Source organism: Wolffia australiana, chromosome 12 (genome assembly GCF_029677425.1).
Source record: "Wolffia australiana isolate 7733 chromosome 12, ASM2967742v1".
Classification (NCBI taxonomy): Eukaryota; Viridiplantae; Streptophyta; class Magnoliopsida; order Alismatales; family Araceae; genus Wolffia; species Wolffia australiana.
This window is the reverse complement of record NC_135846.1, coordinates 15,460,437-15,480,425: the sequence shown is the minus strand read 5'-3', so window position 1 is coordinate 15,480,425 and position 19,989 is coordinate 15,460,437. Positions and strand designations below refer to the sequence as shown.

Here is a 19,989-nt window from a genome sequence, read left to right as displayed (position 1 = left end):
TTGCGTTTTCTAAAGTGGGCCAGTGATTAAATTTGAGAAGGAAGCCTTCATGCTTCTACAAACATCATTTGTTTTTTCAGTTCTGTTTACTCCAATTTTCTTGATGATGTTATTTGTCTGTGGTTACGTAGGAACTGTAGTCATATGACTGTGTATCCATTGGTTTTAGAGTTGGCATTTGAACATCGAATAATTGAATTTGTTATTATTTTTCATTTTAAAGTTATATACTCAAAATTTTGATTTAGGGATTTGGGATGTTTAAGTCATATACTTAATACTGACGCATATATTTGAGATCAACTACATTATAGAAGAACCACAATGTTGGAGCAGCGACGAAAATTTCTAAACTCTCTGAACTGGTGTAAAGCGAAGTATTTGTTTCTATATGATGCATTTTTTTCACGATGAATTGAAGAGTGATAAATGTTAATTCGGGATAAATAGAACATATTAAATTCGGGATGAATTTAAGAGTGATAAATGTTAACATTGTTCCTCCAATGTAAATTCGGGATCGGAGTGATAAATTTCATAAAAAGTGCGAATAAATAGAACATGTTTTAGTTTTCCATCAATTTAGGATCAGAAAATTCTTCCCGTTGATACCCTTAGTGCTTAATGATGAAGCCCGGTATTTTCATGGTTATCATATGTAAAAAAAACCCAATAATAAGAGATTGAAAAGAATGTAACATAAATTATATTGCCGATTCATTCCCTCAATTCAATTCAGGCATTTATTTTCATGCTCTATAATTAATCTTATATATTGCCAAAGGTTCACCAAAAAAGAGGTTCCGGGAAGAATATCTTACATAGATGAAAATAGGCGAAAATGGAGAGAAAATCCGAATAAACATGAAAAATAGACCAAAAGGTATTTTACATATCAAACCTAACACTACCGGAATCACAACATGGTTTCAAGTTGAACTATAAAGGAATACAAAGACGTTCAACAAACAATGCAGACATAACTCCATCTCAAGATCAAGATCCAGTTAACTCGAGGATGAGAAGTGGACATAATGATAAAGATAATATAAAATCTTATTTAAATCCTTAAAAAAACTATGAAAATGTTTCTATTGGTATCAGATACATGTGAACATGATAGAATATATATAATTTTGAAAAAAAATTAGTATATCCATATCTTGAAATATGTTCTTTGAATCAACTGATTAACCCAATTTAATCCCCTAATTGTCAAGTTGAAGTTTCAAATTAGGTTTCCTTTCCAGAGTAAATTATGATTACAATTTCACTGGCACTTGTAGATCCCATGTGCATTTATGACCCCTACTGATTCTCTTTTATGCAGATCCTAAAAAAACAAATAAAATGAAATAAGAAAAACAAATAAAATGAAATAAGTTAACTTTACAGAACATGTAATGGTGCTGATAGATACGAGGTCTAGAGGAAAATCAGGGACATAAAGAACATCATGGAGGGGAAGGAGGGTGTAAGATGACTCATCTTATGTACTTGAGAAAAAATAAGCACCCATCAGTTGGATGTGAGGTGAGAAAAAAGAGGTCTTTTAGAGCTTGGCTTGGAAGAAAAAAATGAAATACGAACAACCGCGCTGGTCGTAATAGATCGACTTGAATGCGTCTTCTTGCAGAAGCATTCAAGTTCCATTTCAGGATCAAATAAGTGGAGGATTCATTAAATTGTGAAATATTACCTTGCCATAGTGTAATGTGTTTCCAATGCCAATAAAAAGTAACCCATCCAATGGTATTTAACATCCAGAAAACTGCCAAATAAAAAGCGTCCCAAGCCGAAATATCACAAGTACCACCCCTGTGTATTGTCTTTGTATACCTAATATCCATTAGTAGTACTATGTACTAGAAATTAAAGGTAATAAAATCTCGATATCTCTCAAAAAAGCTTATAAATGTGGATGGATGCCTCGAGTCAATGATGCAAGATCTATTCTTGGAAGCAAGGTAGGCATGTGTACTTGAAGCAGATGTAGACATATGGGTCCTTGCATGACCAGAAGATTGGGTTAACTAAGCCATTTCTGGACTTCATATTCATTTAGAGTGAATGCTATATGTCCACATGGTTGGCAGATGGGCGTGTGATCAAATATTAGAAAGATGCATTACTATTAGTCAGCTGCTAGAAATGTGCACTTCAATCATCATAAATGTCTACATGTGAATAAAATGCATGCACTTGATTAAAAAAAAGGATAGTACATGTCTACATTTTAGAACTTAAGAGGTACCAAACCTGCCAATCTAACATGCACCAACAATGGGATGATAATTTGGAAGGGTAAATGGATGAATTATTTGATGAAATTTTAGTTTATCAACTAGAGAGAAAATTTTGGATTCTAGAGAGAGAAAACGGTATAAAATGGACAGATAGAGTTATAAAGTGATGTAATAAGAAGGAAAAGCATGTGAGAGATGGTGATGGAAATTTAGATCTATGTCCCTTCGGTGATAACGCTGGTATCTTTTCTGAATGCCTCTTCCTAAACTTGGGCCCTTATATTTTTCCAGAATCATCCAACTTTCTCTACAAAAGACAATGACGGGGGACCATCTCTCCAACGACACCAAGGGACGCCAGCAACCACTTCGAGCTGCTCGTGTTGACGTCCGCGACCCGACTATCAAGTACACGGCCTAACGATGAGTCGTGGTCATTTATTTCACTATATTTTCATGTCTTTTATTTTCATTTTGAATTGTGGATGGGCCTTCGTGTTTGGGCGTTGTCCATTACATGTTATTTTCTAACATTCGTTAAGGGAAGACCTCGCGTCATGAGGCGGTTTCTTCCCGTTCGGCCCAATTGGGCATACCCCCTACACTATATAAAGGGAGGCATGCCCAAGGAAAGCCTTTGAAGTTGATTTGAAAGTTGATTTTCTTCAATTGGCTCTCGCCCTCCTCCCTTTGGGAATTTCTATTATTTTCTAGTCTAGCGTAGACCGTGGGATCACCTGCCACGACGTCTTGCCCACGTCGAGAATCACCGTGTAGGAACCGTCGACATCGCACCCTTGGAGCTGTTTCTTGGAGCTTGCACCAAGAACGTGAATTCTTGATCTGTTATTGTTCAAGAATTACCAAGAATTCCCATTCTTGGGCTGTTATTGGATTTTCCGTCACCGCCGTTGCAGCCGTCGCCTTCGTCGCCGACACTGACGCCGACAACGCTGCATCGCCGGTGCGAACAGGCGCACCCACGCCACCACCTTATCTCCTTCTCTCTTGTGCGCCGTGCGTGCCGGCGCCCACCACCAGTCCTCGCTGTGCCCGCACATTCCCACACATCACTCGCCTGCACTCGCGCACGTGGCCCTACCACCAACGCCGCCAAAACCCGTGCGTCCTCACGCCCCACAAGGAGCTGCATGCCCGACCCTGCCCGTCTGTGCTTGTCGCACCCGCGCGGGTCACACATCAGCAAGACCTCGCATGCACAGTGCATGGCAGTGCCTACATGTGCATTCTCTGCCCGCACCTGCGAGTGCACTGCCTGCCCGCGCTCGCGTGCGCACACTGCCTGCCCGCGCCCGCATGCATCCGCCCCACGCTAGCGCGCCACCACACAACCACGTCTGGCGCCCTTCCCCACTCCTGCAAGGACGATCTTCTTCGTGACCCGACCACATCAATTACATCCGAACGCCATCATTCCGTGAATCAGATCTGCCGACAATATTGCCATGAGCCTGCATGAATTCTCTCCAATTCTGCCACGGATGTCAGGCTTAGCCCATACAGGTTCCATTGTTTTCCCTTCGCTCGCAGTTGAATTACTTCTTTCATTGCCGTTGATTTGTGTTCCGTTGCCTGAAATTGCTGCATCTCAGTAGGATTAGTCACCATTCCTTGAGGGTCAGGATATTTTCTTGCGATACGGCTAGACCTTGTTGGTAGAGGCTTGGACGCCACCAGGTATTAATAATACCCCTCATTACTTAAGCATCTCGTCGGTCCAACGGGACATTGAGGAGTCTGATTTTGACTAATCAAACTCCGATACTTTAATTGAACATCCGAATCTGTCAGCACTGTTGAAAATTAATTCATTTTTTACGTGATCATTTAATTGTCACTCTTGCATCTTTGATCATTTCCTCGCCTCCCTTGTGTTGTAACATGTGCCGATCGATCCAGGCTGTACCGTGTTACATCAGACGAACACTTCAAAACACTTACATGACAATCAGGATCTTGGAGAGCCTTTTCCTTATGGTTAGCTACTGTTAGAGCATGTCTAGAACAGTGGTGAACAATATGAGATTTCTACATAGGGCATGTTCTAAGATACTGGTCTAATTTTTTTCCAATTTCCATTCCTTGTCATTCCTTCCTCTTTTCTCATTAGTTGAATTTAAATTTATCAATATCCTCAACAGGAAATTTAGATGTAGTTGTGGAGAGGTCCAAGATGTGGCCTAGACTCCTTTGAAGACCAACACTGAAATTCCTCAGTAGTCCAAAGAAATAGTTCAAAATATCACATGGTTCTCCAGCCCATTTATCAACAGCATATGAAAAATATTTTTTAAACTTTCTGAAAATACTTTTAAAAGTATTAAAATATTATTTTAATACTTTAAAATATTTTAAAAGGTCATTTCATATTTAAGGTATGTTAAAATTATTTTCAGAAGCCTTAGAAATGTTTTAAATATTGAAAACTACTTTAAAAATATTAAAAATATTTTTCTGAATTTTTCTTAAAAATTAAAAGCCTGTTAAATGGTGAAAAATTGATTTTTAAATTTTTGGTATTTTAGTCCCTTTAAAGGGGGCCAATAAGGCCTTAAAGGCGAACCCGAAACCGGATCCGTTAAACCGGGTCGGGTCCGCGAAAGAGAGAAAAAGAATATATATATATATATATATATTTTTTGGCACTCTCTATCCTCGAACCTGCGACCTCCCCTTATGCAATGTGGCATCTCACCACTGGGCCACGTTTCTGTTTGAATACAATATAAAAAATATTGTATTTGACACGTGGCACGCCGCAATTTTTCAAATGAAAAATTCCGGCGCGCGAAAGATTCAAACCCGGGATCTCAAAGTCTGCGACGTGGCACTCTACCGTTGTGCCACGTCGCCTGTTTAAACAAAAAAAAAATAATTTTATCTATTTTACCCATTAATGAAAGAATTATATATATATATATATAATTAATTAAGTTAAACTTAATTAAAGAAGGAATTTAAAGGGTCAAAGGGTGGGTCCGACGGTTGACCTTCCGAAAAGGTTTTTATTAAATGCCAAATTTCAAATTTTTCGGCCTTTTGACATTCCTCATTAATTTCATTAATGGGTAATTAACTTCATTAATGAAACCTTCCAAAAATATTTGAAAATTCATAAAAAATTAAGGACTCTGCTACACGGGCAACCCGTTGCCCCGACGGAATCTCGGGCAACCGGGACACGTGGCAAAAAACCACGTGTCCTGCCCTCATTGGAGGTTCTTAATCCTCTCTTTCTCTCTTGGGCAACCGGTTGCCCCTCGCGGGAAAAACATTTGGTGTCTCTTTCTCACCCGTCCGGCTTCTTTTCAAAAAAAATTTGCCGCCCCTTTCACCTTGTCGAGCTCTCTTCCGTGCGGCCCTCTGGCGAGCCCTCCGCGCTCTCGTTCGTCAGTTGTTTCTACGCCAAGAATTTGATAGATCTGAGGAAGAACGATCAAGGGAGCTTGCGCTTTGTTCATAGATCTCGCGCTGTTCGTACCGCGTTCGATTGTTCATCTCAGTATTTCGTCCGATCTATCAGATCCAGACGGTATATCTAGGGTTTATGCGTGGATTCTGGCATAGGCGTGGTGTTTTCTTTGATTTATCATCTATTTGGCGATTTTGCTTCGGGGCTCGTAGAGAACATTGGGGGGAGACAGGTTAGCATCCGAATACAACTCATTTTGATTCCATTTTCGTTACTTCTGCGTTGGGTTTTTCGATTTTTTTCTTGGTTTCGAGGAAAATAGAAGGATTTTTTTCCCCGAGTGTTGCCCGGTCTTTCGTACAAACGCTGGTCTTCGTCGTTCCAGGCTTCTTTACAACATACCCATCAGAATCCAGCTCCAACTGCCCATCAAGAAACTTCGTCGCAGGCTCATGTCCGATGGCAAAGAACAATCCAGAGACGGCCAATTCCGATCTCTCCCCCGTGACCACGTTCTTAGGCCTCAGACCGCCCAAGAGGCCCTTCTAGTGTTTATTCTGTACTGAATTGTTTTTGGTTTTTCTGTTTGCTTGTTCAGATCTACAGCAAGGAGTGCCATTCCCATTCAAATGGGTTCTCGACTCCAGATACCTGAAAATGATTCCGTCATCCTCCACATTACCCACTTCAATCTGAAGACCTTCTCCGACGAAGTCCACTTCTGGGGCGATGTAACCCTCCTGTAATTCCTTCCATAGTTTCTCAAATGGCAGCACAATTGATGATCTGCATGGCATGATCTGTTATTTTTTCGACGTCATTTGAAGTTCCTCTTTTCCACAGGCAAAAATTGCCGCTGTGAAAGTCAAGCTATGGAAGAAATGCGGCACTTCTGTTGAATCCATGCGGCTAGAACTCTATGATCACTCAGGGATCAAGATCTCTGATCTCTCTGACGACTCGAGACCTCTAGGGTTCTTCTCTCCTCCGGATGGGTGCTGCTTTTCTCTTTCTATACCTCTTTTGATTCTTCCTGCTCCTTGATCTGTCGTGGTTTCATCTACTCCAGGTTTTGGTCTGATGGCAGGTATCGGCTACTCATTGTGGATCTTGATCCATCGTCTTTAACCTCTGGAGGGTGGCTGGAGGACACATCCCATGTACAGAAGTATACCATTTCTGATGAAGCTTACAATAAACTTGGTGGTAAGCGTATGGAGTATTCTTAGTGGAGTTAAATACTTCATGGGTTTTCTCTCTTATTGGAGAACTGATTGTTGGAGCCAAGTCTCAGTATCATTCTAAAGAGTCCTTTGTGAGTAGGAAAAACTTACGAACTGTTTCTTTAATGGGTGGGGGTGGTTACTCCTCTGACTCATTTTGTTCTCTCTTTCTCTTGCTAGTGTCTTGTAGCTCTGATATATCCTCAGCGGGATTGTAGCGCATTCCTCTTTTTTACCTCTGGATTTGCATCGTCCTGGTAGTTTTCTTCTTGTAATATGAGGGAGTAGCATTGTGAAAACAATGCAGTAAAAAAAAAATAATCAATATATTTTAAAACAAGTTGTTAGGAGGAGGATACTAAACAAAATCATTGCAGGTAAGTCCAGGAAATTTAGAGAGAAGCTGGCTGCATCAGGGAGCGTAACATCTGGAAAAAAGTGAGATTTCTTTAGCTCTTCGTGATGCTAATAGGTTCACATTGTTATTTACTGGTTAAAGTTGCACAATTCTGTGTATCAGTTGCACAATATGTGCAACGGATTCCAAAGTTGAATGATGCAAAAATCTCTCTCTCTATCTCTTATCGTCTTGATTCAAATTCCCTTCTTTGTTCAAACCCCCTTTCTTCCTTCTCTCTACTCCCTTCCCTCTCGTTCTACACTCAATCCTGATCTCTTCTGCTCCCAATCCAGCTACCTTCGAAGATGCTTACACAACCCGGCTATAATGGTATGTTTTATTTACAATTGATGACTTTGGCTAAAAATGTGCCCCTCTCTGGTTGAATGTTGGGTAGTGAGTCCTTTTTATTATGTTGAATTTCAACGAACTCATATGCAAACACTTTGGATGGTGGGTACAAAGTTTTATATCACATGGAATTCCACGTTAATATTTTTTGAACTTAATAATGCTGGGTAATAATGTAACGTAGATTTGTTTAATGTTGGAGAGTTTTCATGTGCAGGGGAAATCTTCGTTGGGGAGTTTCTAACAAAAAATTTGATTTTGGGGTTGGAGTGTTCAAAAGTGACTTGGATTTCTTTCTTCAGGTATGATTGGTTTCCTGATGTTAAAAACAATTGAAGCTACTGTCAAGCGGTCAACAGAATTTAATTAAAGGTGCATGTGTCCATAGATGAAAGACTTAAGACGAAGGCGAAGGCGAAGGCGTAGGTGAAGGCGAAGGTGAAGGCGAGGGCGAAGGCGAGGGGCACCGAGGAGGAGGCGGCGGCAGGCCGGGCAAGGGTGGAAGCGCCGTTTACTTGTTCTGAAGCAGAGCTGATAGAGACAAAGGCTCACTTTATTTATGTAATTTGATGCCGGCCCGTGGGGCTAACCTTGTTATCTCTATAAATAATTGTTCTTTAAAGAAGTCTCCGCTCTCCCCCCAACTAGTCCCACTCAAAATGAGAATGAGAAATCAGTAATTGATATTATAACACGCGAACATACGGAACATACAGTTATTACAATAATGGTGGTCGAGTTAGTGGGAGAAGGAGACTAGATGTGCTATCTTGGCTCCTCTTCCTTTGGCGACTTAGAGACTCGGTGTCCTCGATCGACGCCGCCAAGACGACTTTGCGTGCTGCTAGCGTTGTCGCGACAAAGTTGGGCCTGCGATCGCATAGTTTCTGATGGTTGTCAAATTCTTCTAGACTTTGATTCTCTGCTTGAAAACATGAAAATGTTGAGCCTGCGCAATATGTTAATAAAGGGTTAGAACGTAATGTAAAAAAAACCGGGCAATTATATTGAAATTAGGAATTATCTATCATTTATAAAGATCGAAACGCTTGCAGATTTAACTGAGAGATGGTGGAGTCGAAAACCGACGGCATGTAGGAGAGGAATGTGGCGTACTGCAGGCACATTTAAAGTGAAAGACAGTGAGGGAAAAAAACTGCAAGAAATATGTACGCTCCAAGAGAAACCTAAGATTAAGTTTGCTGTTTCCTAATATAAAATTGCTTGAAAATGACGAACCGTAAAGAAGTCCACAATTTTATCGAAACGAAAATAAACTTAGCGTCCAGGACAAATATATCATCTGAAATCTGACGTTTCGGTGATCGCGCCCGTCAAAAGACCGTCATCGCTGTAAACATATATATGAGCAAGTGAAGGCGAAAATCTGTGAAAATTATGAACATTGCAATAAAAACCCAAGATTTGGCTAGCTGTTTCCCAATACAAAATCGCTTGAAAACGACAAATCACACATAACTCAAAAGTTTTTCACAACATTTATGAAATAAGATGGACGAAGAAATAGAAGAATAACAAAAAATACCTGCGTAATAGGTGATGACGGAGTTGACTAGTAAACAATCATACTCTTGTACACGTTCTGGAGTTGTGCCCTTTCTGCCCGCAGCTAGAGCAAGTGATACCCCTCTGCTTCGTTTTGCTTTGCAGCTGCTCCGCCATGCTTATGTAGCGCTTGTTCCCTATTTTGGGTCGTCCCTTGCACCGAGCCCTCAACGGATTTCTAACAATATCTTCCTCTAAATCAAATGACGCACAATGTGACATATGTAGGTTATTTTCAATAGTTTCACCCAAAACAATCATTGATGCCTTGTACAACTGAAATGTGCTCTCGGTTCCAATTGAACGGTGTAAAACGGGCTTCGTTAGAGCCGTTAGTTCAGACAGACGTTGATCTTCGGACATTCCTTGTGTACCCCTGACTTCAGTGCTGGGTCTCGTAGCTAGTGCAGTATCGATGAACGCAGACTGAACATCCACTATTTCACAAACAGATTTCCAGCGACGATTAAACATTGATATAGGGCATGATAATATGTTATTGTGGCGAAAACAACATAGCATGTGCCTGCATACTATACCAAGCCAAATCGCCTTCCCACAGGAGCACGTACTTTGCTCAATGGAGCCAATGGATATCCTCACAACACGAAATTTGTTTGGAAAATCTTTGTGACTGATAAGGAAGTATCCCTCACCGTTGGAATCATCTACAACGCAGGTATATGAAAGCGACATTCCTGATTCAGTTTTGAGAAGAGCCTGGGCATAATTTGTCAGTGAAGGAAGGACGCCATTAATTAGAGGATCCACTGATGATGGGGAGAACTTGGTGGAAAGCCTAGCTTGGGACAACTTCTCTCGCGACCTTGTTTCGACTACATCGAATCTATCAATAATGCGTAATAGAGACGAATTAGACAATAACGCAGATTTGATTTGACAGTTCACCATCTCCTGGCGTTGCGTAGAAGACACACCTGCGACGAAGTGGTCATGTGTGTATGCAAATGCCCATTGCTTCTTTTTTCCCTCAAGAACTCGAAGATACGATTCTGCCGCTTGCCATTTTGACTTCAATGTTGAAAATTCCATCTCGAACTCATCAACGTCTTCAATGGAGCCAACCCTCCAGAAATCATTCATGAATCCGCTGAGATCGTCCCTCAAAGAGCTAGCTAGAGCACGAGTGATATTTTGGGAAATGTGGAATCTGTACAGTAGGTGGATTGCACTTGGCCAAATGTCCTTAGTAACTCGGGCCAATTCCGCATCGCCATCTGTAAACAAGACGATGGGATCGAGATTCGTATATGATCGAAATTGTTGAAGAGCCCAAGAGTATGACTCAAATTGCTCATTGGACAAAAGACAACCAGCAGTCAACACTGTTAAACCGTGGTTATCGACCACTGTGAACAACACCAAAGGCATGCCAAAGCGATTCGTCTTGTATGTAGCATCGATTTCTAAAACATCGTTGAACTGCACATACTTCTCTTTGCCATTACGTGAAATCCATAAAATTCTCTCCAGGCGAAGTGTGTCATCGTTCAATTGGAAATTGAAGGGCCAACCGTGATTGGACTTCTCTTTCAATAATTTGACAAATTCGTTAGTCTCGTGAGCTCTACTAGAAGATTTTTGCAACAAATTCTGAATGTCTCTGCTTGTCCAAGTAACTGCGACATCTGGGAAATGCTCATGCTCTATCAACGTCTTGATTTGAGAGCAATTGAGCATGCCAAGTTCGTTTAACTCTAGTATTTTTGTTTTAACTTTCTCCGGAATGAAGAGACTTTGCTGCATATGGGCCAATTCAACTTCAGTAAAAAGATCGTGATTGTGCTGATTATTTATTTGATACACTTCATAGACACCCAATGCTATATTTAAACGCAGCTTAATTACGAATGGACACTGACATTTCAATGTCCTCCTCTCTCTTTGGAACCTAATGAATTTCAGGTGCTTGGAACTCTTCTGACCAAAGGGGCATTTGGCATACTCGGCACACTTCTCACGTGCTTGCTCGAGTGTGTCAAAGACATCTCCAACATATACTGCCTGAGTTTCTACCGAAGCCAAAATCAAGTCTTTATTGCTGTTCAAACTTCTTGGAACACCACTGGATGATGCAGGGCAAACGGAACAACGTTGATCCATGTTCTATATGTTACAAAACTTCCTGACTATCAATACAGATCATGTAGCATGGCATCGACGGAAATCAGTCACACTGAAACGATTCTTATCAGTGAAAAATAACTTCAAAAAAAAATCATTATTGCTGAACAAGAATAAATATTAGCTAGTAGAAAATAAGATACAGAAAAGGGTACGAAACTGATATTTATAAGCTCAGAAAATAGAATGAAGTTAAGATCAGAAAATAGAACGAAATAGCAGGAGGAGAAGTATTGATAAGCACCTTCCGAATGCTAATGATATTTTCTCTAATCGCTCTGGTCTATGTTTTTGTTTGGCGCAAAGAACATCAGCAAGATTACTTAAACAAGGAAGTAGGAAGTTCAGTGAATAATGGATCTTCCCCGTACGGATCTCACTATCTTGAGGGTTCTTCAGCTGCGCACAAGAGGCCATCAGTCATTGATAACTCGGATCTTATTAATGAGTCCACACCTGAAGTTTCTAATGTGGGAATAGAGCTTCATGACACACTTGTCAAAGGTCGTGATTATATACTGCTGCCTCAAGGAGTTTGGAAGCAATTATATGGATGGTATGTAGGCGGTCCCATATTAGCACGGAAAGCTATAAGTTCTGGTTCTTAACAACCTGAGCTGGCCATTGAAGTCTACCCTTTGCGTCTTCAATTGCTTATGATGCCAAAGGGGAATCGTGCAGTTATTAGAATCATTAAAAAGGAAACTGTGGGCGAACTTCATAGAAAAGCTTGTGAGATTTTTGATTTATTATCGAAACAGGTCTCCATTTGGGACTATTATGGTCAGCACAAGCATACCCTAATGGACAACATGGATAAAACACTTGACGATTCAAACATACAGATGGACCAAGAGATTCTTGTGGAAGAGTACAACGATGGATCAACACACAGCAGATGCATGAGTTCTGTGCAGGATAATGGGTTTGTAGATAAAGATGCCACTCACATGCTTCTAGAGCCCAGTAAGTCAAGCTTATCAGTTCCTAGAGGTTTATCTGCTAGCAAAAATTTCCGAGAAGCTGCAGTTCAGAGCTACTTTAAGGCCAGTACCTGGCATCTCTTGGTAGTGACATGGATAATTCCCTGGGAACCAATGGCATGGGAACACTGATAAACTCGATTTTTAGGTGATTTTACTGGTTATTTATCAGTTGATGTGTGTGAGGATTGAGCTTATACAACAAATTTATAACCTCACAGCTTAGGGCGAGTGAGGGTCGATCCACAGGGAGACGGTAAAGGAAGCAGAGAATTTCTTTCCAGCAAATCAGTCTATTTAATTTTCTAACTCTGAGTGTTAATCTCTATAAAGAATTCTTCAGTCAAATTACAGAGATACTTTCCAAATATTGATTCAACTAATTCTTTAGTTAGATTGTTTCTAGTTAGGTTTATAAATAGCGTTCTTAAGGATTGGAATGGGCAGAACCGTCAGCAAGAATTTTCTTGTTGACGGTACTGCTTTTGTTCTTTGGGGCAAAAGAACAAGCACCCTGCGCACAGGCGGTGCCCTGTGTGCAGGGGTGTGCTCGCTCGCGGCAGCGGTGCCCTGTGTGCAGGGGTGGCCTGCGCGCGGCTGTGACTGCGCGCGGGCTTGTCCTGCGCGCGGCTATTTCTGCGCGCCGGCGCAGCCTGCGCGCGGGCGTAGCTTGTGCGTGGGATCCCTGCGCACGGTGCTGCTCGCGCGCGGGGTTCTCACGCACGGGCGGCTGTGTGCAGGTCGATCTTGCGCACAGAAACCTTGGCCGCCCCCGCTATGCTCTTCCTGCCTAAACGAAACTTGAGAGAATGCTATGTAGAGAATCGATTGAGCATTGTGGATTGAAATGAGGATGAAATCAAACACCTAAGAGGGAAAAGAAAATGAACTCTAAACGACAAGAAAATCTTCGAACTAAAAACCAAACAACTCTGATTGGGAAATGCTGAAGAACCTTGCAGCCCCAACTGAGACTGTCTAAGAGGGAGAGGAGTACAAACTGAACCAACGCAATCACACCGACTTCGTGTCACCCCGTGTCTGGCGAGTCGACGATCTTCTTGAGCAGGGATGCCTTAGTTTGCTCTCTCCCAGCTCCAATGCTCATCAGCCTTGGAGGGTCTGCAGAAAACCTTCTTCTCCAAGCCCTAGCTTCCTTAGAGAAAATTCTGGACAACCCAAAGTGAACTCTCAAGAGAGTATTTATAGGTTTCTCTTAACACATGCCCAGGGGCATTTTCGGAATTTTCTTCTTCTTTGAGATTTCGCCAGCTCCTGTTGATCCTTGACGTCCTCCTTGGTTGTCTTAACCTGTTTCTGAACTTACTAACCAAAAAATGTCAAATATAATCCACTTGATTCGAAGAATCAAGTGGGGTTAGTAATTTTATTAAATAATGCATATGCATGACAACTCACATGAATTAACTAGATATTCTTGATGCTTTAATGCTTAAAAGTCTAAATATTTGATGACTTATTGAGAGTCATCAAACACATGGAGCTTCTATTGGTCTTACTGGCTTACTAAATCTTGGCTTACTAAACTATGGCCTCCTGGCCGCACACCTGTTTCTCCTCGGCCATTCGAGACCAAACTTGCTCTGTTTGTACCTCAATTTAGTGGCTATAGTCAGCACGCTTCACAGGAGTTTCTAGCGTTTCTTCTTGATGGACTTCACGAGGATCTTAATCGCGTGAAGCATAAGCCGTATATAAAGACTATTGATGTTGATGGGCGACCAGACGAAGAGGTCGCTGATGAGTTCAGGCCAAATCATATTTCACGCAATGATTCAATTATTGTTGATGTGTGCCAGGGTCAATTCAAGTCAACGCTGGTGTGTCCTGTTTGTGACAAGGTCTCAGTTACATTTTATCCATTCATGTACCTGTCGTTGCCGTTATAGTCGGTGCATAGTCGGTCGATGACTGTCACAGTCTTCGCTAGTGATGGAAGTGCACCTCCTACTCCGTGCACTGTGAGTGTGCCTAAACAAGGCTGGTGTAAAGAACTAACTCAAGCTAAAAGCACTGCTTGCTCTGTGAAGAATGGAGAAAGGATATTGCTTGCTGAGATACGTGGGCACTTGATACACCATTTCTTGGAAGATCCATTAGTCTTGTTATCCACCATAAAAGATGATGACCATCTTGCTGCTTATAGGCTTCCTAAAAAGACGGCCGATGCTGTTTATCTTCAGTTGATACATCGACATGAAGAGTGGGAATTGGGAAGTGCTACTGGCTCTGTTTTTTGGAGACCCTACGGCACGCCACTTGTCACATCAATCATAAGAAATGATGCAATCACAAGGGGAGATATCCAGTCGATTGTTCAGAAAATGCTGTCGCCGATGGTGCGTTCACAAAAAAATACCACAAAAGTGAAACCAGTATCCGGAACAGAAGGAATAAGACCCAGTGGATCATGCTCAGACTATGCAAGTATGAGTGATTCGTCAAGTGAAGATCACCAGACACCAAGTCCAGAAATTCCTTCTAAATTACCTCTCCACATGATTGATGAGAACAATGTTTACATTGATCTGTCAATTGGAGAGGAAAAAATAGTCAGGGCACCTTCTTCTTTGTCTTCTATGCGCATTTTCATTGATTGGTCTCAGAAGGATCTCCAAAACTATGATACATCAGTTCTGGAAAATTTACATGAAGTTCTTAAGTATGGGCCTGTTGCTAAGAAGTCCCGTAGCGAGCCCCTTTCGTTGTATGCATGTCTGGAGGCGTTCCTGAAGGAATAGCCCCTTGTCCCCGAAGAAATGTGGTACTGCCAGTGATGCAAAGAACAGAGGCAAGCAATCAAAAAACTAGATTTGTGGAGACTGCCAGAAGTGTTAGTCATCCATCTGAAGAGATTCGCTTACAGCAGATCAAACAAGCCACAACTCTGATTAAGAAATCAAGAAAGAGTTTGATATTTTTTTTTGAAAAAAAAATCAAGAAAGAGTTTGATTGCTGATCAACTCCAGCCAGCTTAGCATGTGAATCAGCACGTGACTTATCATTCACACCTGCTGAATGGCACATTCTTCTCTTCTTTTCATGATAGCTTCTAGGGGGAACCTAATTAGTGTTGTCCTGCTCAAAGACCAGTTAGTATCTAATGGGAAATTTTGGGAACTGCCTTTCAATAATATCATCATCATCCCCCATGTAACCTCCTCGTAGTTTGGTAGGTTCTTCCAGTTGACCAATAGTTGTAAACTGTTCTTGTGTGACTTGTATGACAGTATACATTCTGGATAATTTCCTCAAAAACAAAAAAATTATACATTCTTGATAGACCTCCCTAGTAGGAAGATCCATGGCAATTTCAGAGTGACCAATAGCAGCTTTACATGGTTTGGAAAGCCAATTTATATGCGACGGATCATATTTTCGAACGAAATTCTCAACGCCGGCGCAGGCAGCTTCTTCAACCTCCCCTTAAAACAAGTGTTAAGCAGAGAATACGCCGGAGCGCATGTTCTACTGAACCAAGTCAAACCGATAATAATAGACAGAAAGAGAACTAAAGAATATGTTCAGTAAGACCAAATGAATTTCCATATGATTTGCAGAGGAAAAAGCATGATAAGGAGGCCTTTTCGTAGAAAATGTGCACGACTCGGTGAAACCAGAATGATATTGAACGATATGGACATCGGCGAAGAGTAATTTTCGGAAATGAGTGTCGTTCACGGAATTAACATAGACTGATTTTCAATCAAAATACATTCGGATCGAGTTCATACTCATCGATTTCTTCTTCCATCGCCCTCCGATCCTTCAACAACTGACGAACGAGAGAGATCGTGGAAGCTTTCTTCGTTCCCGCTTTTAAATCAGCAATGAAAGAGTGTGCCGAAAACGCATGGAAGAGAGCGCGGATGGCTCGCCGGAGGGCCGCACGATCCTTCAAGAACTGACGAACTCTATGATCGCCGGAGAGAAGATAAAGTCATAGTTCAACAACTAACGAACTCACCAATTTTGTCTTCGAAAAGGCCTCCTTATTCGTCGCCCTCCAATCCTTCAACAACTGACAAACGAGAGTGTGGAGGGCTCGCCGGAGGGCCGCACGGAAGCGAGCTTGACAAGGTGAAAGGGGCGGCAAATTGTTTTGAAAAGAAGCTGGACGGGGCGAGAAAGAAACATCAAAATTTTTTTCCGCGGGGGGCAACCGGTTGCCCAAGAGAGAAAGAGAGGATTAAGAACCTCCAATGAGGGCAGGACACGTGGTTTTTTTGCCACGTGTCCTGGTTGCCCGAAATTCCGTCGGGGCAACCGGTTGCCCGTGTAGCAGAGTCCAAAAATTAAATACAGCTCCGTTTGAGCTCAAATTTTTTTTAAAATTCTCAGAAAATTACAACCTACCCCTTTGGCCCTATAAATACCCCTTCAGAGCAAGGGTTGAGGTATCCCTTTTGAAAACCATCTCTCTTGTGCTACTCTTGAAGAAGAAAGTGCTCCTTCTTGTGAAGTTTCTCCCCTGCAATCAGCGTGGTTGTGCTTTTCCATTGATAAGGGAAGTTTTTCATTTTCATCATTCATCCATTTAGTGAATAGAGTGATAGTTTCCTTCACATTGTTGTTATTAGTGTTGAATTTGTGTGATTTCTTGAAAGAGCGTGAAGGATTGATCTTGAATCCTTGAAATAAGTTTTTAGTGGGATTGAATTTGTGATCTGAGTAGACATTTTGGAAAGCAAAAGGCTGACATATTGATCTTGATATCATATCTTGAATTTTAGTGTTGATTCTCCGTCGTACATCATTGAGAGCGGTGATTGACCTTTGATCAATCACGGGGAGCGGCATAGCTTCTGTTTCACTAATCTGAGCAGGTGACGAAGATCGAGAAGGCAGGGAGGTGACGTTGGTGGCACCAAGGATGTGACGGTGACGAGGGAAGTGGACGTACGAGGAAGAGTTCGTGACGGTCTACCCGAAGGCGGTTTGGGGTTGAAGCTCGTGCACCAAAGAACTTGACGTGCCATCGGAAGACTAATCTGCAGAAGCAACTCTGTAAGTTGGGTTAGGGTACCTTACAAGGGAGGATCCTTAGTAAGGTTATCTTGAGCCCTAATTTGGACTCGAAGGGGGGCCTTGGATTGACTCGATCACTAAGCGGATCGAGGAACCAAGTAAATCTAAGTGTTTGAGAGAAAGAAGGTGAGAGTCAAATCAAGGAATCTTAAAAGCTAATTAGGCAAACAAAAAGTAGATAAGCTAATTCACCCCCCCCCCCTCTTAGCTTCCAACAGACTTGATAAAGGGCATGGATGATAAACTGTTCCTAGGGTTAATTTTACATTAATGAGGTCAAATTTAAGCAACCAATTTCTAATTTCCTCACTGTATAAATTGTAACTGCAGCTTGAATCTGCATGAGGAATGGTATTGAAATAATTACATTATTATAGGAAATAATATTTTTTTATTTTAGGTATTTATATTTATATATATTTTACCCAATTTTTCCTAGTTAAATTTGTGAAGAGTTCAAAAAGAAACCTGACGTTATGGAATTAACTATTCAATTTGGACTAAAATTTGGGAAAACAGCTCTCCCAGCATAAAATACTGTTTGGATGTGTTTTGATAACACCTGGAGCCAATCTATGTGCTTCATGTGGCAGCAAAAATGGTGTTGCATGAGACCATCATTCTGTTGCAGCGAGGTTTGCATGGGAATATCATGTGGCTATTGTGGAGGGACAACTGTGATGGGGGTCCATCACTGGCATGCCAAGGAAGAATCCACACGTGAGCATAGAGAGATGCCATTCCGGAGCATTGATTGAAATGGATGAGAGAGAATACGGTATTAGATACACTATGGTAAGGGCACATGTGAGGGAATTGAGCGATAGAAACATGAAAGTAGCATTAGAGGTGAGCGAGTCACAATAGAAGAGAGAATTGAGTCACAGATGGATAAAATGGATGACTTAAACCTTGTATATAAGGATTAACTAAGGATTATGGCTCCACACTACCAATGAAGAAGGATAACCTATGATTTCACTAGGAATTGAGGAATGATAATCACAAATAACATAGTTATTACGAATTTATTATAATTAAATGATAATATATGAATTTTAAAAGGGATTAAATAATATTATATTTTTAGAATGAGACTAATAATCTTCCTTCTTTTATTATTTTTAAATATTTTCTCGCATCTAATTCTTAAAAGAAATTAAGGTTATAGATCAGAGTATATATTTGTAAATTTATTTAAATATTTTGATGGGTTTCGTTATATATTATTTTGACTTAATCCACTCCACCATTATGTCAAGTCATGATCCAATCTTGATGACTTAAAATAATGTGCAGCTAGTGAAAAATGTTATATCTTATTTGCAAGAAATATAATGTGATATGCATGGCAGGTTCTAGATGCATAAAATTGGATTTAATCCGTAACAAAAAATAACTAACCTGTTAAATGTGCATATGATATGTGGAAAAATGCAATTTGATGATGGGAGCAAACACATTAAAACTTCAGTGACTATCTTCTAATTTATTCTCTTTAGCATCCAATTAAAGCAGGTTTCAAGCATAGTTTTTGATGTAGAATCATTGGGGAATCCCAGGTTTCCATGCCACCATGGTGATCCATGATTTAGATTGAGGGGTAAGGAGAAATAATTGATGGCCCAGAATTCTACTACTTCAAAGTACAATATCGGACTCTATTGAGAAGAAGTTTTGGGATAAAAATTTAGATGTGTGCCTCTTTCCATTCCATATCTATCCATGGTCTCAGATGTATAAATAGACCATCATATACACAAAATAAGTCCTTATATTTTGTTCCTAATTAAGTTAAGCTGAGTAATTCAATCACTCAAAATATCATGTGGGCTCCTAATTGATTTTCAAGAGTGAGTGATTGAAGTGACCTGAATATGATTGAGAGTCATGAAGAAAAAACACCACTCGGCCCGTGGGAAACATTACGATAGGGTTAGTGTGGTCTTAACCTTTTTTCTGTTTGACTTCTTGGTCCTTTTTGATAGTTTATCTTCTTGGAGGATTACTTAAGTCCTCACTTTTTTTCATGCCACCACTGACATCATCACTTATTCGCTTGTATCCAACATCCATTTTTTTTAGCAACCAATGATAGTTATCTACACCTCGTGCTCCATTCTGCTGCTTGTCAGTGCATACTTGTCACCGTTTCTGCCACAATCAGCGGTAGTGTTTTACAACCCCACTCTGCTCCATTCATTTCACACACATTATGGGCTGACTACCATTAGCCATCACCCAAGGCGCAATTGATGTTTCAGTTAAGATATTTTAATCAGAAGTCATTTGGATTTCCAACTAGTAAAATCCATAAAATTCAATAAAATCTGAAAATAGGTTTATTAGAATAATTTTTACTATTTTTTAAAAATAATATTTAATTCCTAAATATTTAAGTTCCTAAAAAGATAAATAAAATTAAAATATAACTTTTTGATAAATTTTTAAAAGATTTGACCCTTAAAGAAGTTAATAAATATTGTCTGATGAATCAAATACCTGAAATGAAAAATTTAACTGAATTTATGAGTTATCATGGTGCAAAGATCCCACTCAGGTTGGGTGAGGCCATGCCTCAGCTCCTAAAAAT

The 19,989-nt window shown here is 40.6% G+C and overlaps 1 protein-coding gene and 1 pseudogene across 5 annotated transcripts; both read left to right on the top strand.

The window, feature by feature from the left end:
- The first annotated feature begins 5,602 nt into the window (after window positions 1–5,602).
- LOC144710477 (tubulin-folding cofactor B-like) lies at window positions 5,603–8,270 on the top strand. 5 transcript variants are annotated; one of them, XM_078584271.1, is made up of 7 exons: window positions 5,603–5,911; window positions 6,278–6,410; window positions 6,523–6,674; window positions 6,767–6,885; window positions 7,280–7,340; window positions 7,871–7,955; window positions 8,042–8,270. In XM_078584271.1, the coding sequence occupies exons 2-7, from the start codon at window positions 6,309–6,311 to the stop codon at window positions 8,081–8,083; spliced, it is 561 nt and encodes a 186-aa protein (XP_078440397.1). In that variant the 5' UTR covers window positions 5,603–5,911; window positions 6,278–6,308; the 3' UTR covers window positions 8,084–8,270. The 5 variants fall into 5 exon arrangements, with proteins under 5 accessions (XP_078440397.1, XP_078440396.1, XP_078440398.1 ...); XM_078584270.1 differs by having other exon boundaries at window positions 6,065–6,410; XM_078584272.1 differs by adding an exon at window positions 7,596–7,632 and having other exon boundaries at window positions 5,603–6,410.
- Window positions 8,271–8,413: 143 nt separating this feature from the next.
- On the top strand, window positions 8,414–15,259 carry LOC144710103 (ubiquitin carboxyl-terminal hydrolase 5-like; annotated as a pseudogene).
- The last annotated feature ends 4,730 nt before the right edge of the window (window positions 15,260–19,989 follow it).